General features: G+C 38.4%; 4 protein-coding genes and 1 pseudogene across 6 annotated transcripts; 2 read left to right on the top strand and 3 right to left on the bottom strand.

The window, feature by feature from the left end:
• Positions 1-1011: 1011 nt before the first annotated feature.
• LOC137721419 (F-box protein At5g51380) lies at positions 1012-3348 on the bottom strand. 2 transcript variants are annotated; one of them, XR_015961851.1, is made up of 3 exons: positions 1986-3337; positions 1659-1739; positions 1448-1584 (listed from the first exon to the last, which is right to left on the bottom strand). XR_015961851.1 is itself a non-coding variant. In XM_068460510.2 (2 exons), the coding sequence occupies exons 1-2, from the start codon at positions 3206-3208 to the stop codon at positions 1302-1304; spliced, it is 1506 nt and encodes a 501-aa protein (XP_068316611.2). In that variant the 5' UTR covers positions 3209-3348; the 3' UTR covers positions 1012-1301. The 2 variants fall into 2 exon arrangements, 1 of the variants encoding a protein (XP_068316611.2); XM_068460510.2 differs by lacking the exon at positions 1659-1739 and having other exon boundaries at positions 1012-1584; positions 1986-3348.
• A 3548-nt stretch (positions 3349-6896) lies between these two features.
• LOC137719605 (zinc finger protein ZAT9-like) lies at positions 6897-8219 on the top strand. Its single transcript, XM_068458638.2, has one exon. The coding sequence runs from the start codon at positions 7069-7071 to the stop codon at positions 8029-8031; it is 963 nt and encodes a 320-aa protein (XP_068314739.2). The 5' UTR covers positions 6897-7068; the 3' UTR covers positions 8032-8219.
• A 3846-nt stretch (positions 8220-12065) lies between these two features.
• On the top strand, positions 12066-15710 carry QWRF7 (QWRF motif protein (DUF566)). The gene is made up of 5 exons (XM_068460273.2): positions 12066-12719; positions 14291-14527; positions 14694-14783; positions 14900-14995; positions 15375-15710. The coding sequence occupies exons 1-5, from the start codon at positions 12066-12068 to the stop codon at positions 15462-15464; spliced, it is 1167 nt and encodes a 388-aa protein (XP_068316374.2). The 3' UTR covers positions 15465-15710.
• A 456-nt stretch (positions 15711-16166) lies between these two features.
• LOC137719593 (F-box/kelch-repeat protein At3g06240-like) lies at positions 16167-19043 on the bottom strand (annotated as a pseudogene). Its single transcript, XR_015952427.1, has 3 exons — positions 18986-19043; positions 17106-18468; positions 16167-16468 (listed from the first exon to the last, which is right to left on the bottom strand). The product of XR_015952427.1 is annotated as an F-box/kelch-repeat protein At3g06240-like (transcript).
• A 1680-nt stretch (positions 19044-20723) lies between these two features.
• On the bottom strand, positions 20724-25300 carry LOC137720789 (uncharacterized). The gene is made up of 2 exons (XM_068459899.2): positions 22256-25300; positions 20724-21328 (listed from the first exon to the last, which is right to left on the bottom strand). Exons 1-2 carry the CDS (start codon positions 24942-24944, stop codon positions 20907-20909), a joined length of 3111 nt encoding a protein of 1036 aa, XP_068316000.2. The 5' UTR covers positions 24945-25300; the 3' UTR covers positions 20724-20906.
• Positions 25301-25760: the final 460 nt, after the last annotated feature.

Here is a 25760-nt window from a genome sequence, read left to right on the forward strand (position 1 = left end):
GTCAGTTATTCAGTGCTACGATCTTGTGATATTCATTTTCACTTAGAAGTGAGAGGTCTTAGGTTCGAATCTCGTGGATGACGAATTCGATACTAAAAGGTCTTAGGTTTGAATCTCATGAATGATGAATTCGATACCAAATTAGGTTACCTATTGGGTAGCTTACCCGAACTCTCACTTTCCTTAATGTAAAAATATCGATGTATTGAAAAAAAAAAAAAAAATCGTATTTTATAATACTTAAGTATTATCTAGGAGAAAAAACTCATATGACGAGTATACTATACACTGTCAATGACGTTTTCATTTAATAAAATAAAAACATGAGGGCGTTTTCGTTACATGTCTTTATTCCGTTTACACAGTTCCATACGGTTATATTCCCAGTTATGTAAATTGTAAAGTTGTTCTTTATAGATTGAGGTTATTTTGTTTTTGTTTATTTTTTTGGAATTTCTACACACACGTAGGAATCTAGGATTTGATCACAGCACCCATCAAAGGGATTTTCAAATGTTGCCTTTGAATGCAATGATCACAAGCTTGGGTAAGACTCCGATTTAGGCAATTCACGGTGAGATTATTTGTCCATTATATAATGAGATAAGATTAAAATACGCTGAATCTTGTGCTTTTTTTAGAGGTACTTTCTGGATAAAATAATCAGACCAAAGTAGTTTTTTTTTGTAAGCAATGTCCTACAGATGAATGACAGTTACCCTCAACTTGACAGAACAATTGACAAAGTTAAAGGTAGGGAGATTTTACGCATTAAAATGGACACAGGGCTCAAAACTAATTTGAAAGAAGTCCTAAGTTTAGAGGGTAACAACTTTCTAAACATTAAAGAAGATCTAGGGTTTTAGATACTTCCTATAATGTGACGAAGGAGCAAGTAAGAATAAAAAGGGTGACTCCAAACCAACAAAGCTTCCCGCTTTGCAAGAGTCGGAAAAAACATCTATCGTACGCAATCTTACCTTTACCTTTCAAGAATAAAGAACTAAAACATTTGTACCATAAAATCAACGTTATGGAGAAAAGGGTTTGCCCAACATTCACCAGGGGAGAAGTGGGTCGGGCAAACTGTAATATAATTGTACAATCTGGGCTGTTCCCTCATTGTGGAAGATTAAAACTAACAACAATCCTCCTCTGTGTCAACATCTGTGTTCTTAACCATCCAAATGGACAACAAACGAGTACAGCTAACTATACTATCCTCATACATTCTTCATACAAGAGACCATCTCAGCTGTGGATAAATTCGAGGGGCGGATTCTGATCGATGAACAGCATCTTCAAATCTCGTGTCTTCGACTCTTCCTGAAAAATCTACTGCCTTTCTTTCCTATGATGGTTCCGATAATGCTTGACGGGAGAAGAGATTTGGTTTCCGGTCTCCATTGCAGCTCTTTGAGAGTAGAAAATAAGGTTACGAGTGCAGGAGAAATCTCCTTGTCCTTTAAGTTCTTGCACGACACTACTCGAAGACATTCGAGCTCCTTCCAGGGAAGAATTACAGACTCCAGACCCTCTGTTGTTAGCACCGAGCAGCCTTCTAGTGATAGGAACCTCACTCTCCTGTGACAACACCTAACACTCATGAAAATCCCAATTCAAGAATATCAAATCCAGTCTAGAAGACGAGTACTTACTAATTGTATTTCCCTGGGTATCCGCTTTCTCAAGTAGAATTCGACGATCAAGAATCTTAGCAACTCAAACAATAAGAGCTACTGAATGATATACATGAACTTTCGACAATTCGAGCAAATCAAAGCATCTACAGTTCATTACAATCATACTACAGTTCACCCAATCTCAGAAAAGATTTTAACTTTTGTTCTACCAAACCTATTCATAACGTTATGAACATTCGTGGATCGATACGAGATAACTAATCATTAGTATAAGGATGAAGTTTATACATGCCAATGCAATATAAATCTCAGGCAACAACTGAGAGAAAAGAACCAATATACCTGCAAGTGCTCGCTAGCCTGAACATATCATTCTCCAATCCCCAACAGTCCTGTAAAACAATCTCCCTGGCGGCTCCACACACCATAAACAAAGCTCCCACACCCTTCTTGTCCCTCAGCTGACATTTCTCCAAATGCAACCTTTCCAGAGATGGACAAGCATCCAAATACTCGTCCGGCCCCGGAACAGTTTCAATCCTCTTACACGACTGAAACCTCAAAGTCTTCAAATTTTCGCAGTACGAAAGGGCGGCCACCCACCCACCATCCATCCTATGATCGCAGAAAGTCAGCTCCTCCAGCATTTGGCAACACTGCCCAATTGCCTTAATCCCATCAAAGCTTCCCTCACATCCCCAAAGCTCCAGCTTTACCAATCTAGTACACCCTTGAGCTAAAATCGTCAATCCGATATCGGAAACCACTGAACTGTAAAGTTCCTCTACATTTGCAACCAGCTTCAACACCTGCAAATTCTCACACGCCGCAATCCCACGCAGCACATTGTCGCTGCACTTGTGCAATTCCAGTTCTTGCAATGTGAGGCACTCCTCTGCTACACTCAGCAGCCCCAATTCACTAGCGCCAATCACCACAAGCTTCCGCAAGTTGGGGCACCCAGTCGCCAACCCGTCAAGCCCTCTATCAACAACTTCAGCTGGAAGCAAACTCGATTCCAAACCTCGCTGATTCGGTGAAAACCCGGAACCGGTACGCACCGGAAACATCCCACAACTCAACAAAATTCCAGAATTTTGGTCCGGAATCAACGACCCAGCTAGCAGGTCCACCTGATTCAGATCGGGAAACCGAGAAATTAACCGACCAGATTGGAGAAAGTTCCAGTCCAAGACCTTGATTGACCGTACAAGGCGGCCGTGGAGGTTGAGCCACCGCTTGCAGACGACGGAGCTAGGCTTCCGCTGCGACTCCGGCAGCTTGGCGAGGATCTTGAGGAAAATTTCATCGGATAACACGGAAGTCCGATCAATGTTTTCGCAAGGGGGGATAAGGGTCTCGTGGGAGGGTTTCGATTTGGGGGAAGCCAGCTGCATAGCGAATATCAGGTTCTTGAGAGGGGTGGTGTTCTTCTTGAGCCCGATGTCTGACCAGCTCGCCGTCCACCGCTTCGACGACGGTAAAGGGCTGGTCTTTGGGTTCGCTTTCACTGCCTGTAACGACATGGTTTCGGGGTCGTCTTCCGCTGTCACTCTGTATCCCATTTTTGTCTCCTCTTTCAACTTGTTTCAGTTCTTCTTCTCTACAATGTCCGCATCATTTCTCTCTCTCTCTCTAGATTTTCTCAGTATCTATGAACCGCTAGATCTTCTCTCTCTAAACTTTTTGCGAGTTTTGAATGAATGGGCGTGTGGCGCTTCGCTTTTTGTTTTTACTCGCAGGTTTTTTAGAATATCAAAATTTTAATTAATGATTAATTAATAATTCAATAATTAACAATCACATTATTTGATTAGCAAATTAAGTTTAGAATAATGTTATTCATACTATATTTTTGTACCATATTTTTATATCACTTTATATGGCATTTGATGTAAACAGTCACATCATTTGAATTAATCAGATTTTTAAATTTAGTTCATTATTTAATAAATTAATAATTAAGAAAAACTAGTTAATTAAATGATGATTGTGGTATACGAGAAGTATTTCTTATTCATTTCCTTGGATTTTGAAAATTTTTCAAACGATATGGATGTCGACATCAGATGTCACCTAAGGTGGTATAGAAATGTGGTATAAAAACATAGTATGAATAATATTACTCTCTTAAGTTTAAAAATTTTAGTCTTCCTAGTATTATCTTTTGGACTTTTATTTAGTCTTTGTGTAAAAATTGATTTCCTTTTACCCTTTCGGTCTACCTAAATTTTATTTTCTATTTGTGGCCAAATGTAAATTTTTTTTCTTTTTCTTGGCCAAATGTAAATTTCTTTCCTTTTCTTCTTTTTCGATGAAGCGTGTATCTAGGAAATTTTAAGGTGATATCTGAGGAAGGTATTCGAATTTTAACGTAAGGAGAGGCACATTGTCACATCTAATTGAAATTGTAAGTTAGCAAAATGTTTTGATATTTTTCCACCCAAATTCTTTTCCATTTGTGGCCAAAGTGAACTTTCTGCTTTTTCTTGGCCAAATGTAAATCTTCTCCTCTTTTCTTTTCCATTAAGTGTCAAGTGTGTATCTAATATTTTTACGGTGATATTTGGGGAGAAGATTCAACTTTTAATGCAAGGAACGGCACACGATCACATCTAGTCAATGTTCTTAAAAAGGGCCAAGGCGGCGCCTAGGCGCTGGGCGGGTTGGAATCGAGGCGATTTCGTGCAAAACAGCTGGAAAAATCGTGGTGGTTCTAGGCGGTTGGGCGGATTTTTTTTTTTTAATTTTAAAAATAAAAAAATAAAAAACTTAAGTTCTAAGTATCTTACATTACTATATTTTCTTATTTTCCTCCTATTTTACATTTTATATTGTTTTAAATTGTGAACTTATTGTACATGTGTCATCCTACATTACACTACTTCTCACTATGATTATATGGCATATATATGCTTAATGCATTTTTAAATTTCGGACTTGTTGAATAATTTTTTTGCATTTTATCATTCTTTTATTATCTTATCCATAAATTTCATACAAGTATAATTTTTTGTAAGTGTCAATATGCACTTATTTACAAGATATACAAGAAATTTACCTAAATCAGCCTAACCACCCATCACCTAACATTTTTTAGAACCTTGCATCTAGTTATAATTTTATATCAGCAAAATGGTTTAGGTGTGTTTAAAATTCACCAGCCAATTAAAAATAATAATTTGGAATAATTTTCCAGCCAAAAGTGGGCAAAAGGAGTTTGCCTCAGTTGTCCACTCATCAAATAATACTGTTAAATAGCCGTTTAATTCAAATTTCTCTTTTTAGGTAGGATCCAAAAGAAAAGAAAAACAGTGGGCAAGGTAAGGAAACGAAAATGAATTGGTTTATACTCTTTCCTTGTGTCGGTCGACTCTCTTTGTAAACAAGAGAAAGTTATTCATATCATGTTTTTATACCATATTTTTATATCATATCATTTGAAATTTTTGAAAACCTCAAGGAAATGAATGAGAAAGACTCATTGTATATCACAATCATCATTTAATTAACTAGTTTTTCTTAATTATTAGTTTATTGAATAATGAACTAAATTTAAAATTTTGATTAATTCAAATGATGTGGCTATCCACATCAAATGTCACCAAAGGTAGTATGAAAATGTGGTACAAAAACATGGTATGAATAACATTACTTCATAAACAAACATTTGATATATAAATATTCGTGTATGGTTGTTCAAATGTCTCAACTTCGACTCACGTAAATAATGAAACGATATATACTTATAATGTACTAGAAACATAATTATGACTAATCTTGATAATGTAGCTTTTTTGTGAGTGCATCATATACTTTGTGGTACTAATCTTATTATTTATCAAAAAATAAAAGGTAGACTATCTTTTTAATGCATAAGACAAGGATGATATGTGAATAATGATCTAAAAGATAGACAGCTCGAATCGTTAAAATAATTTACATAATAGATCTAGAAAACGTGTGTCAAAACTTGTGTATAAAAAGCGGTACCATGGATTCTGCCATTTATATAAAGGAAAATTAATGAAAAGGGTTTGAAAATTTTGAGTTTTAACGATAAGGACAAAATAAAGGGTAAAATGAATAGTATCAAGATTGACTTTTTAGTGTAAAAATGTGATTTTTCATTAAAGTGAACAGTACTGTGGGTTTTTCGTTAAATGGATAAATCTCAACATGACTCAATATCTGCACGACACCTGGACCTGAATTGGAGTCCCAACTTGCTTAGCAAAACACACTTTACGCTGCCCCATACCAAGTCAGCCCAACCCAACTTAAACTCCACCTCATAATTTAAGGAATCCAAATTAGCTTCCTTTCTCGAAGACTGCTTCCAATCCTTGCAAATTAATCAGAGATTAAATCGAATTTACAGCCGTTATTTTGCATAATTCCAGATTATCAAGATTTAGATTTCACCATTTATAGAATTATTCACACAAATTACTGGTAATATTATCTGTGCCTGTAGGGGTGTGTATGTATTAGCACCTTTTGTGCAAATGTCATTATAAAAATATGGATAACACTAGCCTAACCATGAAAATGGAACTTCCCAAAGAAAAAAAAAACGTATAAAATCGCATTCACGTGTTACTTATATTCAGTTATTAACATGAAACTTTACAATATATGTGGCACATTACAATTGACACGGTACACTATGATTGATGTATAAAATTTAGCTGTGCTTAAAAACATCCATGTAAGAATATGTAATACGCAAAGCTATCATTATAAGTGTATCCTCCAAATTGGGAATGTTGTTTTGTGCCATTTGATTTTCTTCATAACTGATGACCAGCCATTTAAAGTCACATTAAGATAATTTTGAAACCTAAAGATCACTTTATATTAAAACGACCAATATTCAAGATAAAAACTTGATATTTCATCATAAATAATAAAAGGCCAGTAATCCACATTGACAGATTGTTTGACCATAAAATAAAGGTACATTCAAGCCATTAAAAGAAAAGATAAAACTTAAAAAGGAGCAGAAAATATGGAAAACGAAATCAAAATCTGAAAAAAATGAACTATTATTTTTCATTTGGGATGAACCTTAAACTTATATTTAATGCGTTCGGATTTACATAGATGCGAGCCAGATACGATTATAATTGCACTATATAGAAAGAAATAAAATCGAAAATATATAAGAGGAGCGCTCAAGCACTAAACAAAAAATAAAAAATAAAAAGCATCATGCACCATATGGCCACGGCCTCCGAAGGACTTATATTTCTGGTTTTGTTGCTTTTGCATAAGGAAATGCTTGTCACCTACTCACCATATTAAGTCCCCCATCAAGTTTCACACCCTCCCTTCCTCTCTCACTCTCTCTCTCCTCACATCAAACGCACAGAGTTTTTAGAGAGAGAGAGAAAGCAGAGAGATTTCTTGCTCTTCATCTTCCATGGAGAAGCACAGAATCTGCAAGATCTGCAATAAGCGGTTCTCCAATGGAAAAGCGATGGGGGGTCACATGAGGTCCCACCTCGCCAAGCTTCCTCTCCCTCCGAAGCCACAGTCGCCGCCGCAGCAGCAGCAGCAGCATCACCAACTCAGAAACTCGCCGGAGTCGTCGTCTCTTCCATTTTCGACCTCGAACAGGGGCATGCATTCTTCTCTGGATTCAGCCGTGGTCCACGACGACAGCGACAGCGAGTCCCACCCGAGAAACCCAACTCGGAGAAGATCCAAGCGGCGCCGCAAAGTGATTGGCAAATCTTCGCCGCTGCCGTTCGAGGCAGAACAGGTGAGTTCTGTTTCCGATACTTTTTCAACTGAAGATGTTGCCAGGTGTCTCATCATGCTATCGATGGATAAATGGAAAAAGGTGAAAGTAAAAAATGGGGTGGATGAGTCCGTGGAGGAGGAGGAGGAGGAAGATGAGTCCGACAGCGGCGGCCGTTCAGATTTTCGGATCAAGGATCGAGTCCGGAGTCGGGGAAAGTACAAGTGCGAGACTTGTGACAAAGTGTTCCGATCTTATCAAGCGCTCGGAGGGCACAGAGCGAGTCACAAGAAAACCATCAAAACCCAAGTGTTTGATGACTATGAAGAGGAAGAAGATGAAGATTTTGAGGAAGATGATGGGCAGGATGGTAACCAGGATGTGGTGGAGAATCACAGGACATTTGAGTGCTGTGTTTGTTTCAGACAGTTTGATTCCGGGCAAGCACTCGGTGGGCATAAAAAAGTACACTACTACAATAATTTGACCAACAATGCCCCTGCTAGGAATGTTAATTTGTCATCATCTTCTACTAATTTTGTGGACAATTTGGTCATTGACCTCAATCTCCCTGCACCAGAGGAGGAGGAAGAAGAAGATGAAGAGGTAAGCCAGGTTGAATTCTCAACAGTTTCCGATTGATGCAGTTCAAAGAAGTGCTTTTAAATTATAAGTTGAAATATTTGATCAATGATCATTGACAACTTAAAAGTTAAAAAGTGCTCATCATGTTGTTTTGTTTTCCCAACACATGGTTTTCTTTTTGTTGTGTATACTGATGAACTAGAAATTTCTCGTTTCCCTTTTGAGAATGTTATACAGCGGTTTTTGATTTGGATAGTTTAATGGAGATAGGTTCTTTTTTTATTTTGATTATTTTAGTAGTTTATGATTTTGGCCCTTGGACGCTAAATTATGCGTGTGGAAATCGTTGAACTCGACTTTGGCATTCGGAAGTTAAAGTGGGAGTGTCCAAATTTTGAACTCGATTTTGGCATTCGGAAGTTAAATTGGGAGTGCCAAGATCGATAAACACGAGCTTTTACATTCCATGAACCTTACAATTTCCAAGCTCAGTTAGGAATTGGAGACGAGGCAATAAATTTTCTGTTTTACATTCAATCAATCTCGTTAAAAAGATGAGAATTTTTCTTTGCTTGGAGGAAAGTCAATGTCAATTGTCAAACAAAATTATTAAGTTACAGTGAAGTTGCCCTTGTTTTTGGGAAAATGATATCCAACGATCATGTCTGTTCATCGTATATCGTGCGATTAATTTTTGTTAAAAACTATATATATATATATATTTGAATTTAATAAGTTACAGTGAAACTGTCCTTGTTTTTGCTTGTCCATCTAATTGTTTTTACCTAATCAAAACTGATTCCCTCGTTTTTCTCTTTAGGAAAATAATTTAATTAAAAAGTTGAATAATATGAGGACAAAAATACAAGTTGATAAATTAAAGTCCAAAATACTTTAAGTTTCTACCTGTCATTGCCTCCTTTTTAGTTTGCACGGTTGGTGAAGAAGTCAAGAGAGAGAGAGCCCCCCACAATGCATATCTCTCTCTCTCTCTCTCTCTCTCTCTCTCTCTCTCTCTCTCTCTCTCTCTATCTTCTTCTTCTGGATTCCTTTTAGTTTTGGTGTGCTGTAGTAATTCTGTGAGGTGAAGCCATGCATGGTCAAGCATGACATGTCACGTAATGCCATTTTGCATTTAATTAAATAATGGGGTTTTGGAATCAAATATAGTCTTCAGTCCAAGACCTCCCAAGCCCCAACCCACCCTGTTTTATGCCGTCTCGAGTGTACCCAAGTTAGATAAATTTGTGTTTCTTTTGCATTTAAGTTCAAATTTGTATTACGTAGTATAGGTTAGATTATAAAATTAAAATTACACTTACTTGTATATATATAAAATAAAAAAATTAAAAAAAAACTAATTGAAAGAATGGATAGAACGATGGGTAGAAGTAGGCTAGGTCGATAATGCAAACCAACCATTATTTGGTTTTTCAATCCTTTCAAACTTTTTTCCAAAATGAAACAGAAAAATATCCTTCAAATTAAACTCGTGCAGTGGATTTAAGATTTTTGGGATAAGTGAAGATTTGCTTAATTGATTTTGGTCCAACTTGGATAAGCTCATTCATTTCAGTATTTGACTCGGAGAGCGTAGTGATGCCTAATATTATTTGAACCCGATTGTGCATTTATCTAATTGTTAAATAGTTTGAAAACTAGATACGTATGCGTTCAACAATTTTTTTTATTTTATAGTATTACCTCTATTTCAATTCTTTCATTATAAGTGAGAAGGAATAGGTAAATCGTTTATTCTTATAAGTGTATATACACACACATACATGCATTGTATATACATGGCAATGTTGTGATGGCTTATGTATTATGCCAATGTTTTGAGAGGTTCGTCACTAGCCTCTCATAGTTCGCTAGTATCCCCACTTGAACATTTTATAGGCACATACATTTTTTAGGTATATACATTTTGATCTCAGAAAACTATAACCTGTAATTTTGAGGCAAATATATAATAATCCGAGGCATTGTAGACTCACTCTTAATTTTGATTTTTATATATATTTTTTTGCAATTGTTAACGCTCAAAATTGGGAGGTTGACAAAGACTAGTGCGGTCGGCCCTTGATGGGCTCGGAATAAGACTTTAAGTAATGGATAACAAGATATAAGTGGTTCATCCCTAAAATGGGCTATGTCCGTTGTATTGCTCGTAAATATTGAATATGGGTTACAAGAATTGGTCAGTATTAGTTTAAACTCTCTTTTCTGTTGTGTGTCCGATCATTTATAAGAGGTACTCATCCCCTTATATAGGCCTTTAGGAAGCCCCAAAAGTCATGGGCTCTTAAGTATTTCATTGCAGGGCATTAAATGAATCAAACGCGTTGATATGACTTGCTAAATACTCCTTTGTTCGGTCGACACATGGTGGTGAAGTGACATTTGTTCAGAGCTGACTACATGTTTTTCTGGACCAACACATATTGAGCGCCTTGCTCGACCCTGGTGTTTAAGGAATTTGAACACTCGGTCTGACATCTTTTATGTCCCTTCATAGGCCTATGCTCTTGTTGATATTTAACATGTGGCTTAGGGTTGGTGTTTGAGTAGGCATGTCCCTGTCTCTGTGCTATAAAGTTGTTAGTTTGACAATTTGCTTCAAGTGGTCAGAAAATACCTTATGGTAATGTGCTCAACTTACTTGACGATAGTCAAACCAGACTATTAAGCGGTCGTTTATTGCACTCAGAGCTGCTTCCTCTAATTCTATTGGACTAGTTCATGAGCCCTTTGATTGGTCTCATGTTCTTTCCTTAGGCCTTTTTGGGGCCTTTCCTAGGCCCGTATTATTTTAGGGGTCGAAAAAGACCGTGTTAACAACGGCATTTATCATTTAAAAGAAAATTACAATAAAAAAAATTATCAATAGGAAGATCCAATCGGAAGATAGGATAAAGTAGAGAGATATCCTAGCCATTAATTATCATCACTGCAAGAATGTCAAGTTAATAACAACCAAAATTGAAGGACTAGGATCCTCTCCCCTCTAATTTTTCTTTCCTTCTCTCTCCTTCTCTCTCACTTTTCTTTTTGTCTTTCTATCTCTATAAAGAAGTCAACACAAGATGTTGACGTGGCTTAATCATGACAGTTCAAACAAGAGAAGAGAAAGAAGGGGAAAGAATCTACTCTAAAATTGAAACTTTCGTATCAAATATAGTAATTAATTATAACCTTAATTTCACAAAGTACACGTATAAGGAAGTGAAATGTCGAGAGATATTTTAGAGCGAATAGAGCCCTGTACACCAGGTGTCTAATATAATTGGCTGGAAACTTGAAAAAAAAAAGAATTACAACCAATTGTATTATCACTCTTGGTGCACCGGGCTGTTTTCCTGGTACACTGAAAAATTTCTCGCGAAATGTCAATTAACAATTCTATTCAAGGAAGCAAAGGTCAAAAAATGAAATATTAGACTGATTTTTTTAAGGAAACTTTCGATCTGGTCTCTAGTAGACTAAAATCTTAGATTGAAACCTTATTAATTTGAGTACTTTGATTTTAGTTACTCCTCCCTAAAACCATGCCAAGGTTAATAACAAATATATATATATTTTTTATTGTAAATTGGTAGAGGCTTTAGTATTTAGAGTTTCCCCCCTTATATACTATAGGATAGAGAGGAATTGTTGGATTTCATTGTAAATTGGTGTACATTCAATGAATCAAAACCTCGTGAACATTGTGGAATTTTTCCAAACAAAAAAAAGAACATGATTTTAGGTTGCTAAGTTTGCATTTCTGAAACAAATGACAGCTTAGTAATTAAATTAGCCATTGGATGCTTGTAAATTTGTAATTAAGTGACAAACGATAGAATCATGCATGCATACATAGTTGTTTGTTTTATATATTTCTGTAGCGTTGACCAATGCGATAGAGAAAGCAATAGAGTTGGTGAGTACATAGTGACTAGCATGACATGATGAATTAATTAAGCTGTCTAGTTTGTATGCTCAATCCTAACGTGCGACCAACTCCCTCAATATCCATGCCTTGTATTAATCAAAGTCATCACTTGTCCAATTAGTCCCAGAAATTAGTTCATGAGATGAACAACACTTACATGTCACGCAGGCAGCAGCAGCAATCCAGCCCTCGACTTCTCAGAAGCAGAAGTGGAACTACTTCTCCGACCACAACCCTAACCCTAACCATACCGCAAAACATTTCAAGTTCATCATGCACTACCACGCCATGCAACAACCAAAGATTCACCACCCCCTGCCGCTCGAAATCCATCGTAAAATCAAGAGGCAATAAGGATCAGAAGGAAGAGAAAGTACATGCACTCAAGCAAAAGAAGGGCGGCCAAGAAAGTATCAGTAGAAAACAAGGTACTAATAATTTAGGTTTAAATACAAGTTTTGCTAAGTTGCAGGGTGGGAGTACTAGTCCAAGTCCACGCCCTAGGATATCAGTGTCCGTGCCACCTCCGAGGTCTCCGTCCGCATGGGCGTTGTCCCCGGGACGGACTTTGCCGTGGAAGGTGGCGCCGGAGTCCCCGGCAGCTGTGCCTTCCACAAGAGCATCTAAGGTGAAGTCTAGTGGTGGCGGGGTTGGTGGGGTTTTGAAGTATTTTAGGCTGCAGAAGAAAGTGTCGCCGGTACAAGAGGAGGACTTCCACCGGTTTCGGCTTTTGCATAATAGGCTACTGCAGTGGAGGTTTGCAAATGCCAGAGCTGAGGCTGCTAAGATTGCTGCACAGAAAAGTTCACAGGTACTAATCATATATTAATGCTTATTTCACTATTTGACCCTGAAGGTGTATGTAAATTACTATTTGCCTCATGGTGTTCTTATGACCCAATTCACCCGCTCAACCATGTTTTTGTTACCACTTTGTGTATGCCGTTAAATTCCGTAAAATATTCCATCCAACATGCTGGCGAGACATAATGGAGCTCATTATTTTACTTATTTGTGCCGCAACAATACTTAAGGAGGGTTTATTGTGTGTGGAGTTGAATAGACTTTGTTAGACTTTGATACTAAACTGCCTACCATATATATATGCATTGAGGATCACTATTTTCACTTTTGCCACACTATATAATATATATGTCGTCACCACCACCTAAGCATGACCCTAACTATGACCATCTCCACTACCCTATTGCTGGCATCGGCACAATTGATGCTACCATAATCACCATTGTTGCCACCACCCCACCATTATATCCCATCTTCTACCACCACCTTGTCATACTCATCATCATTGTACCACAGCCTCCTACAAATATATTTATGCTGTAATCGATACGACCACCATGATCGCCACCTATAGTACCACTATTTTACCTTGTCTGCCACCACCACTCCCACCACTTCCTCTACTATAACCGCCATGTCACGGTCATCACCTTCTACGTCCCCCTTACCACCGCCAACCCCATCCATGACCACTACTAACATCGCTTGATCGCCACATTTACCCTCGTTTTACCTTGCCCATCACCACCACCCAAACCCCCACTCCTCCACCACCCGACACCACATCAGAAACACACAACTTACAAGATTTTGGAATGAAAAATATATAATGTTCATCAGTTAAGGATTCTTTCACATGTCTAACAATTTTGGTCATTCACGAATTAAGTGTAGTCTTGCCTATATCAGTTAATGAAAATGTCATATCCGTTAAACTCCATTTAATTTTTCCGATAAATGTACATGTGGCAACAATATGTTCCACTTTTTAGCTTACTTGGACACCAATAATAAAAAATAACTTCAAAAAAAAAATGAAGATGAAAAAATAAAAAATAAATTTACAAATAAATAGAAAATAAAAATGAAATCGAGAACTATCAAGCCCTCGCCACCACTAAACTCAACCTACGACAACCAAAACTCTATCACAACTTTTATACTTTGAAAGTTTTGATTGGCCTACTTGGTGGTTGGAAACTATTAAGTCCTAGGATATGTGATAAGGTGATCAGCGATAGCATATTTGTTTTGCTCATGTTTGGAGTGGGCTAGAGTTGTAAGGTGGAATTGGTGGTGACCACAAGTTGGTGATGGCCATGCTTTTATAACCTTTTATTGATTTTGGAGATAAAAGAAGTCCTAATTAATTTAACATAAATTTAACTAGGACTTAACGGATGGTTACATTTTCAATAAGTTAGGTATTTGTTTAAAATATTTAAAAACTTGAAATCAATTTAGAATGATACTAAAAAGTTTGGGGATTTTTGGTACGCAATCCTAAATTTTTTTTTACAAATTAAGTGGCACACTTTGTAATTTGCTTAATAGATTGTATGCTTTTTTTTTTTTCAGGATAAAATATTTGGTGTGTGGCTTAGAACATTGAAGGTGAGAAACGTCATCCTAGACAAAAGAATGCAAGTGCAAAAGCTTAAGCATGAGATTAAGGTGTACCAGATTTTGAATCCTCAAATTATTCTATTGAATGAATGGGGAAAACTGGATAAAAAAAATCAAGAATCCGTCAGCAGGTTGGTGAGAAAATTGTCTGGAATTTCAAACACAATCCCTTTGGTACATGATGCGGAGGTATAATATCTTTCTCATTATATATATATATATATATATATATATATATATATATATATATAGATCATAATTTAAACAATTAAAAAATTAGGTCAGTTAGTCATAGTAGAGTAGTTTGTCCGTCCCCTTGTACTTAAGTTTGAATCTCTCTTTTTGTATATCACAGGCAGATGTGGAGGCTGTGTACGAAGCCATGACCACGGCCATGGCTATGATGGAAGGTATTTTAGGAATGGTCTCTAAACTGTTGCCGCAGGTTAGTTCCTCTTTATACAGTTGATTAACGCAAAAAAAAGCCTAATGTAGTTTGGTATCTTTCATTGGATCACTATTTGTATATAATTAAGTACTAATTCCAATGATTTTCTTCAGCCGGAAAAGGTGCTTTACATGGTTACAGAGCTTTTAATCGCACAGAAACAACAGAGAGAATTGGAGAATAATTTAGCCTTGGTTTCTGCACTTGCGGTGAGTAACATAATTTCTTGCTGTCAAGCTCAACCATTTTTCTTAGTGATAAATAAATAAATATATATAACCATTTTTCTTAGTGATAAATACACACACACCGTATTAGATAATTAATTAAGGAGAAAATCTTAAATACAGATACCTTCGACAACATCATTTGTAAAACACCTATTTAATCCATCTTGAACACATTGTGTATGAGTTGCCCTACCAGGTTGGATTGTTTTACTTGTGCCAAATACAAATATCTGGGCCGTAGAATATTAGAACAGTGGCCTAGATCGAACCATTAATTTGAATGAAATTTTGCAAATTAATCATGTTTTTAGAGGCAAATAATTGGAAGTCGTAAATTGATCTTCTATATTATTAACAGGAGGAGGAGGCAAGTGTAAGAGCACATCTAATCCAAGTGGAGTCAATGTACCTGTTGCCGCCAACAAATTCTTATAAATTTGATCAATGAAAATGCCATCTTCTACTTAAATGATCCTTAGATCGTTGTGCTCATTTTCCTTTGCTCCAATCTGATCTTTTATGGCATACATTCTTGTTCACTAGTAGGACATACAAGAGGAAAATTTAGTTATCCCGACAGCTGGAAACAGGTTATACTGAGGGTATAACTGCCCTTAGTATAACCCGTTTTCCTATAGCAAACATCACGTTTTGTCCTTATGTGTATATTCTTATGTTCCTATAACACACATCATATATTATCTAGCAAGCGTACCGATATTTTCCGTACTACATATAATGTAATCTTGGTCCATGCATGTACAAGATGATAGTTGAACCGATTAACTAAAGTGGTACTTTCATCCTTTCGATTGAGTTTTTTCCTTTATTTTTTCTGATTATATATGCATGCTTACTTGATTTTTCAAAAGCCTAAGCTTGGCGGGAAAAAGAGCATGTCCGCACTCGTAGTCCAATGGGCTTGAAAATTAGTCCAATTAAACATATAAACTGTAGTTTCGGACTTCCAATCCTCTCTTTTTCTTTATCCATGTAAGAAAGAAAGGATTCGAACTTAAGATTTCTTATGACATTGAAAATAGCAGCTTTAGACAAGGAAGATTGACCTCTCAAAGTCACTTCAAACATTATCAAGCGTTCCATAAACATAGCAAGTAATTTTCTGGATCCAAAACAATTCAAAGTAAACTTCAAACAAAAAAAGTAGTTGGTCATTGAGGCTAGATGGGAACCCAAGTTCTGGTGTCCAAATGTATAGCACCAAGGGCAGTTAAAAACCCTTTAATAAAATGGTAGTTTGTCGCCATAGACAGTTGACACTCCGCCATTGTAAGACTGCATCACCTCCGCCATTATGCTTGTTTCATTCTTCATCTTCATCTTCATCTTCACCACCACTGTCGGACGAATTAAAATCGGATGCCCAACTCCGCAATTTCTTCATCCAGAAAAAGAGTTTTGGACTCCCCTAGCAGCCTCAACTGTGCGCACCTGTGTTAACAGATGTGACAAATTAAAAGTAAAATACTTGAAACAAATAGCAATCAATAATACCAAGATGTTCTTCTCTCGATGCTTAAGAAGTAAAACAGATATTGCAATATCAATCTTTGCCCGACTTTCACAGCACGATCAAATCAGATGTCAAAAGACAATACATATTAAGGCAAGCAATATATAGGAAATGAAAAACACTGAATCCTACTTGCCCTTACGTAAAGTACTCGCACATACATGAATGCATACGTATATGTGTCTATGTAAGCAGTAAGCATCCGTTTGTGTAAAGATCCAACGAGATGCTAACCCAATTTGTCAGCACTAAGTGAAAGCAACTCAATCACCTAGAACTAAAGACAATAAAAAACGTTGATGGCAGTCAAATCGATCAGGAAGCAAATCGTAAACATACCAAGTGATGTTTTCATGTTTAGATTGCGGAGTTGCAGCTGCAAAGCATACATGTTTTCCGTATATCACAAGAAGTAACTTGGGACCATGATGAACTTAAAAAGCTTAAAATTTTTGCTCTTTGTAGAAAAGCAGGACTGGTTCAAAATACAAACAATTCAGATAAGGTGTAACCACAGAAGGTAAAAAGATATATTTCAATGTTTCACATCCTTACCTTGAATGTATATTCAGGACTTTTACATCACTTCCCACCAGAATGTCCTTGAGTGAAATCAAGCTTGGAACATGACTAATTGCTTCAAAATCCGACTTAAACCCACGAATCTTAAGATAAATGGCCTTACGATAGCCTCTTGGGTGACGGTAGAAGAAGGAATTAGTACGAGAATGAAACATCAACAAAGCCCCATTCTTTAAGTAGTTCATCGATTTATATAAGCCATATGGCCACCTTCCACAATTTTCGGTATCAACAGAAATCTTCTGCCTCCATATTTTCTGTGCACCGTGATCTTCCAATGCCCAAAACTTGATGCGTAAAACGACGTAATCACACAAACAAAGGCAATCTCCCAAAACTCCCATGCTCACAGTATGAGATTTCTCCAGTCGAATAGGAGGTGATGGAATAGATTCGAACTTTTCGGTGTCCAAGTCAAAAGAGTATATTTTATAACCTAAACTCTCGTAGTAGAACGAATAAAGTGCTCCTTTCACATAGGTGGTGTGTTGTAGCATGGATAGGAAGAATGGAGCAGGACCAACAAATTTCCATGAGTCTCTCCCAAGTGTGTGCACCTCAGCCACTTTAGTGTAGGGTTCCCTTTGCTGAAATATTCTCAACACCTTATATTCATTTGTCTTTGGATTGAAACCAAATCCACAATCATACGATTCATTTTCCTTCTCGCACTTAGAGGCTGATTCCGGGAGGTGTATAAACTCGCCAGTGATCGGATTGCAGACAACAACAGGGTCATTAGAGAATGGACTAGACAGGCAAAGGAAGCCGTTACACGAATTCACCACCTTGTACTTGTGATGATTCGGCCTTATCCTGATACAAGGCTTCCGTTTCCTGCCATGATGTTTCCTCCCACCCACCGAACGCGCCACATTGCCCTGGCTATCGATTACCTCATCCGCATTGCGCAACGGGATTTTGTATTTGGTGAGTTTCATGTGGATATAAGACCTTCCACCCCCAGACCGATCATAGTTAATCTTACAGGTGCATTTCCTCAAATCAAAACCAGACCCGTCTTCCGGCTCAGCCAAGTAAAGGGTTCTTGACACACGGGACGGATCCAGGGGCCGGATCATGGGAAAGGGCTGTGCTTGTGAAAAGTGCAACTTAGTAAATTCGGGGTCCGAAATTAGACCATGCCAAGTCTTGCATACACATTTGCACGCAATAATGTTCCTCGTCGGGAGCTTCAGTAGAACATCGTGAATAAAAGGCTTTGGAAGATCCGTTATGTTAGTCCCCAGATGTTGAATGTGTTCATCGTTTTTCACCATTTGGGTGGCAGCAGAAGCTGCTGACCTTCTTTTCCTTTTCATGGCTTTCGTCAAATCTATTTGAAAAATAATAATAAATATATTCAGGTGTATCCTCATCACATTAATTGTTACGCAAGCCACAGTTCTACTGAAGTGGGAAAAAAAACCATACTCTTTTATACGACATCAGTTAATAAAAACGAAGAATATTTACTGCTCAGATGAGAATCTTAAGAGTACAGTATGATCAAAATTATAACCTAAAACATAGGTCAACAATGATCAGGCTTTGTCCCACTAAATAGGTTAGTTGTATGATTAGAATATAAAACGTACAACAATAATAGATAAGTCTTATCTCACTAAGTGTATGAACTTTAGAATGCCACTCGACTAAGTGGGTCGGCTGTATGATTAGAATCTAAAACGTACAACAATAACAATTAAGCCTTGTTCCATTATGTGTATGAACTTTAGAACGTTATTAGACTCGGTTTTGTGCCAAGTCTAAAAATCTAAAACACAAATTAAGAAAAATAAATACATAAATGGAGTTTTGAAATTGGGTAGGAAAGAGTTGAGAGGAATTACCTAGAAGAATTGCAGCGCTACTGGCACAGAGAGAGTGAGAGAGGGAGAGAGAGATGAAAAGCCTAGCTTAATGGGAAATGGTGAAAACCTAATTTGTACTTGCGGTTTCTGCTATGGCGGGAACAGGCTTTACCATGGCGGGAAATAACATTGCGTACTTGAAGGCCCAGTGGGCTTACAAATTCAGCCCAACAACATAGTTTTGTTCTTGAGTGACCCAACAACATAGTTAAGCCCTAATTAGTTGTACGGACTAGACCTGAGTCCTGTTTTTTATGTTCGTGTTGTTTCGTGATATACCCGATATATTAATGGGTCATGTCGTGTAACACCTGTTAAAGTAAACAGTTAATATGACCCGATCCGAAATTGACCCGTTAATATTATCAAGTGATATGACCCAATTCGTTATCCGTTAAAGAAAATATATTTTAAATCAATAAATAATGAAAATTTAAAAAAATCAAATTCGGTAAGTAGAATAAAGCGTAAATGACATACGGTGGTTAAATTTAAATCTATGTTTTATGGATTATGGTGTCTGATTTCAAAATTGACCCCTTCACGAAAGTTGTAAAGCTTGTCATTATGAATGGTTGTATATTTATTTTACATCTTTCATTCTCCTACAATAATTATTATTAATTTTTCACTTAAATAAAAAATACTATTCATGAGATTTGGAGGGTTTTAAAAATCTAAACGACCACGTAACCATCGCCTAAAATCACGAGCATTTATATATTCTTTCACATTTTTCAAACTTGTATATTAATGATTTTGAATTTAATTTAATTTGAACTCTCTTAAAAATACTATTCATGAGGGTTTGTATGGTTTTAAAAATTCAAATAACGATATACCCATCCTCAAAGGGTAGAGGATGGGATCACTAACATTTACATATTTTTTTTCACATTTTTCACACCTATTATAAATTTTTAATGTGTGTGATAATTTTATTTTTCATGTGTTTTAATTTTTAATTTCACTCTTTGCCTATAGTATACTATAAAAATAAATAAGTAAATAAACTTAAGTTTTTTAATTTATATAGAATAATAATACAATATATACATATACATTATGACTATTGTATTTTATAGTAAGTTTTTTTAGTAATTTAAAAAATTAAAATCATCAAAATAACTTTCTTCTTAACGTGTCGAAACGGATTTCCCGCGTGTCACCCTCGTGTAAACCTGTTAAGGACCCGTTATTAACAGGTTCTTATTGTGTTACCCGATAATAATCCGATTAGTTATCGTGTTGATCCAAAACCCGTTATTTTGTGTCATTTACGTGTCGTGATAACAAGTCATGTAAAAAATTGTCAAGTCCAGTATGGACAAAAGAAAAAAAAGACCACTCCAAACCAACAAGGCTCCCCGCTTTGCGAGTATCAGGGAAGGGAGGAATGTCCATCTTACGCAGCATATCCTTATTTTGCAAAATAAATTGTTTCTACGGCTCAAACTGATCATTATGTTTTTTTCCCTTATGTACATGTTCGTTTATTTTGTCCTTGATTTTTTTTATTTCATTTATTCAATCTGAATGCTAAATTTAAACAAAGAGCGTTGCTATTTGTGTTGGTAAAAATTCGTTGTATTTAGATTTAACAAAATTGTATTTACAAAACAAATGAGAGGGGGATTTAATATCCTTCCACCACTTGGAACTCATGCATCAACACTTATATATACACATAAGTCCACAACCCAAAACCATAAGAACATAGCACTAACACTTGAGAAAATTTCATTGAAATCAAAGTGAAACAAGAAATCGCTTCTCCTATACCAATCCCCCACCATTTCAAAAATAAAATAAAAAAGTAAAAAAAAAAAAAACCCAAAAAAAAAAGAAAAAAAAAAGTAAAAACCCTTCAAAGGCATTTAGAAGTGATTAATTGATCCTATTAACATTCGACCGACGGCTTCTGTGGCAAGGGAATATCATGATATTCAGCACAACCACTCCCATTGTGACCATGCCCAACATTGCCTAGGACCTTCCTCTTGGGCTTGGCCTCAGTCAGCATCAGCACCACGTCCCTCATCGACGGCCGGTCTGCCGGGTTCCGGCTCGTGCAGAGCAAAGCAATCCTAAGCATCTGCATCATCTCCTCCCTCACCGGCGCACAACCCGCCCCAGCATTCTTGTCCAAAATATCGTTGATCCCGTCTTTCGTCTTGATCTTCGACCTAACCCAATCCACTATGCTGTTCCCATCTCCGAACTCGGCGTCCACCGATCTTTTCCCGCTTAAAATCTCCATCAACACCACACCATAACTGTATATGTCACTCTTTTCATCCACTTGTAGGGTATAAGCATATTCTGCAAAAACAAAACAATAACAAAGTTAACTCACATTTTTTTTTCAATTACGAACAATATTGCTACGTAAGTTATGTTCCTCTAAACAAAAGAGAGAAGATTTGAATTCAAAATGCAGTAAGCTCAACAAAAATGTCACATAAAGAGCCCAAGCTAACAAGGCTCTCCACTTTGATTGACTCGAGGATAACGTATATAGTAAGCAGTCTTATCCTTACTTTGTAAAGATATTGTTTTCACAACTCAAACACGTGATTTTTTTGTCACAGACGAACAATTTTTTTATTCCATCAAAGCTCGCCTATCGACAAAAATGTCATATTCATCATGATATTCCGCCACGTAGGTTAATTAACCACATTTAAATCGAAGATAAATAGCATGGCCCGAAAGTTGGTGTGGTGGACATCTATTTCAAATAATGTCAACTTCTTTTTTCACCTTTTCCTTTGTAGATTGATGTAACGTGAAGTTATAGTGACTTGTATTTTCTATGTACGGGGACCCGACCTTTGTATGAACTTCATCATAGTTGTGTAGATAAAGGATCCAAAAAAGAAAACAAAATTGTACACTTTTTGACCAATTGGACCGACCAATAATAGTATTCCATTTGGATTATGTACTAATTTTACAATTTGGGATTCGGTAAGTGACCCTTGCTTTTGGAGATAAAACATTCCTTTGGTTGATTAACCCTAACACATTCGATAATTTAGATTTCGTCACCCAATAAAACGAATTTTCAACAAAACCAAGCATTATTTCACCAACTTATGCTAGAGGTCAAACATTATACGAATGATATGCACAAATAAAATCGGTTAAAATTTTTGAACCAGTTCTATAAGTGCATAACATCCTATTCATGATAATCGTTCATAAATTAGGACAATATGAGAAATGGAGATTGAGGAGTCAACGTACCTGGAGCAATGTAGCCATAGGAGCCGGCGATGACGGACATGGACTCATCGCTCTGGATCAACTTGGCCACCCCAAAATCCGCCACTCTAGCCTCCATCTCGCTATCCAACAAGATATTACTCGGCTTAAGATCACGGTGCACAATCACGGGGTTACAGTCATGGTGCAGGTAACAAATCCCCTGCGCCACGCCGAGGGCGATCTTGTATCTCGTGACCCAATCCGCACCCAAATTCTGCGCCTTGTTTTTGCCATGCAACAGATCATCCAAATTCCCGTTGGGCATGTACTCGTAGAGCAGCATGGTGATGTCCCTGTTGCAGCAGCACCCCAACAGTCTTACTATATTCCTGTGCCTCACGTTCCCCAACACCTCCACCTCAGCCAGGACCCCTCTCCGCCGTCGGATCAGATCACTATTGTTCTCCTTCTGTTTTCCCCACAGCTTCTTAACGGCTATAAACTCGCCACTTGGCATCTCCGCTCTATAAACCGTCCCCGTGGACCCCATCCCTATGATCTTATCACTCATCTCCAAACACTCCAACACATCATCCGCCGTGAAATTTAACCGCTGGAAAGCGGTTAATTTCCACGGTCCAATCTGCTGACTCTCGTCCATCCGGCGGCTGTAATTCGCGCGGAAGCAGCGGGTCCCAGCGATGAGAACAAAAAGCCCGATACCGAAAGCAGCGGCCATGATCCAGACTATCGCGCCCGCCGTCTTCTTCGGCTGCTCGTGGCCGCGAACCTCCATGGCTCCGGCCGACAAGGTGTCACACGGCTTCCCCAAAACGCCGCCACATAAACCTTTATTCCCCAAAAACGACGACGGATGGAGATTCGGGAAAATGGAACCGGACGCGGGGATCGGACCGGTCAACAAATTAAACGAAACGTTGAAGCTCTCCAACGTGCTACAGTTCTCGAAGTTGGACGGGATCGTGCCGGAGAGAAAGTTCCGGGAGAGGTCGAGGTCGGTGATGGAGGGCAAAGCGGAGATTTCCCGTGGGATAATGCCGGTGAGAGAATTGCGGCTTAGATTCAAGCTGAGAAGCTTCTCGCAGTGCCCGATGTCCCGTGGGATCGAGCCGTTAAAGTCGTTACGTTGAAGTTCGATCTTGTACAGGCTTTGGCAGCCGATGAAGTCGGGGATTTTTCCTGTGAGGTGGCCGGAGCTAGCAGAGAAGATCTGCAGATTTGGTGCGCGCCAGATGTTTGACGGAAGGACTGAGTGCAATGGGTTCAGCGAAATGTTCAAGTAACTGAGAGCTTCGGCATTGCCGAGATCTTCCGGGATCGTGCCTGTGAAATTGTTGCCGCTCAAATCGACGAAGGTTAGATTGGGTAATAACCCGAAACCCGTCGGAACTGACCCGTTGATTTGGTTGTTCTGGATTCGGAGTCGGAACAGAGAAGTGCAGTTTGCTAAGGTTTTGGGAAGAGGGTCGGTGAACCGGTTGGAGAAAAGTATGAGCTTTTGGAGCTTGTTGCCGTCGCAGAGATTTGGCGGGATCGGGCCGGTGAGAGAATTGGAGGAGACGTCAACTCGCAGGAGCTTCCCGCTGAATCCTAAGCCCTGGGGAAGGAGACCCGTCAGCGAATTGTTCCAGAGGAGGAGGTTTTCCAAGTTGGGCAGCTCTCCGATTTTTTCCGGGATTTCTCCGACGAGAAAGTTGTTCATCAAGCTTATCATGGTCAGCTCTTTCAGTGTACCAATTCCCGGCGGGATTGAGCCGGAAAGCTGATTATCCGACAAGTCGAGCGTCTTCAGTCTCTGTAAGAGGCCGATAGTTGCTGGGATAAAGCCTGAAAATCGGTTCTTGAAGAGCAGCAATGTGTCAAGCATGGTTAAGTTGCCGAGCTCCGGCGGGAGAGGGCCGGAGAGAAAGGCGTTGGAGACGTCCAAGTACGTGAGATTTGACAGCATTCCGAGTTCTGCAGGAAGCCCACCTGAATACACGTTGTACCCGATCTCCATCCGAGTCAGCTCCGATAAGGAACCCAATTGCGGCGGAATTGGACCGTTGAGTGCATTTCCGGCGAGGTAGAGCAATTTTAACTTGGGGAATGTTCCATACCCTTCTGGGATTTTACCATCGAAGTAACTTCCACCGAGGTTGAGCTGCTCGAGGTAGCGGAGCTTGACGAATTCTTGAGGCAATGGGCCAGTGAAGCTGTTACTGTAAGCGGTAAAGACTCTTAAAAACCTGAGCTTCGAAATCCCGGGCGGGAAATCCGACTTGAAGTCGTTGTGGCTGAGGTCGAGGATCCTGAGGTTGTCGAGCTCGAAAATGGCGGGCTGGAGAGGGCCGTGGAAGGCGTTGCCGCTCAAATTGAGGTGGATTAGTGAAGAAAGGTGGCGGATTTGTGGTGGGATTTGTCCGGAGAGGTTGCGGTGGGAGAGGTCGAGGGAAACAACTTGGGAGGTGTCCGGTTGGCATTTGACGCCGGACCACGAACACCAACCGGAGACGCTGCCGTTTGGGTGGGAATTGGGGGAAACCCAGTCGTGGAAGGAGGAGAGAGGGTCTTTCAGGGAGGATTTGAGGGAGAGCAGAGCAATGAGCTGGAAGGACACAGAAGAATTAGAGGAAGAAGAGCAGAGAGTTATGGAGGTTTGGAGAGAGAAGAAGAAGAGGAGAGAGAGAGGGAAGGAGGAGGAGGAGGAAAAGGAAGGTACTTTCATGGTTTTGGGGGTGTGGGGAAGGTGCTGGGTGAGAGTGAGAGGGAGAGAGTGTTGGGAAATTTAAGGGAAGGGAGGTCTTGATGGCTGCTTCCGCTCATGAGAGAAGTGCTTTTCAGGAGTGCTGGGTGCAGAGGGTTTTTCATCATCATCATCATTAGGTTTCTTGCTTCAGTGGGATTTCCTGGTGGGCTTCAAATCCTAGTGAGAGAAACCAGAGAGAGAAAGAAGCAAAGAAATACATACCTCTCCTCCTCCCTTCTTCTCTCTCTCTACTAATATAAGCTTTGGATTTCAATTTCAATGGTTGATTTTCTCTCTCCAGAATTTTCTGTTTGTTTGGGTATTCTACCTTTGTCTGATGTATCATATAAATCCTAATACTTTCGGTTTTATTCGGATATTTCATTTTTTTTTCCTTTTCTTTTTGTTCTACTTTTCATCATTCCTTGGGGTACCCTTTATCTTTGTGTCTGACAAACTGGCAAATGTTAGCAGTGACAAATGCCCCTCACAGGATCCAAGAAAGTCATCCCAATTTCCCACCATATTCACCTTCCATTTTTTAAACATTTTCTCCCATTCCATTCCCTTTTCTTTTCTTCTTTTTCTTTTCCCTTATTCCCAACATTTTCATGTCAATTATTGGATTTTTTTTGTTTAAGTTAACAACATTGAGGGTGGGAATTTGGAGTGATGGACATAATGCAAGTTATAATTACGTGTCAAACTCGTTATGCATGTGAATCATATTTGAAATATGTTACCTGGTTTAAGTTCGAAAAAATTCTTAATTTGTGGGTGGGATAAAATTCAAAT

This window comes from Pyrus communis, chromosome 1, assembly GCF_041283825.1.
Source record: "Pyrus communis isolate YQ-2024b chromosome 1, ASM4128382v1, whole genome shotgun sequence".
Lineage (NCBI taxonomy): Eukaryota > Viridiplantae > Streptophyta > Magnoliopsida > Rosales > Rosaceae > Pyrus > Pyrus communis.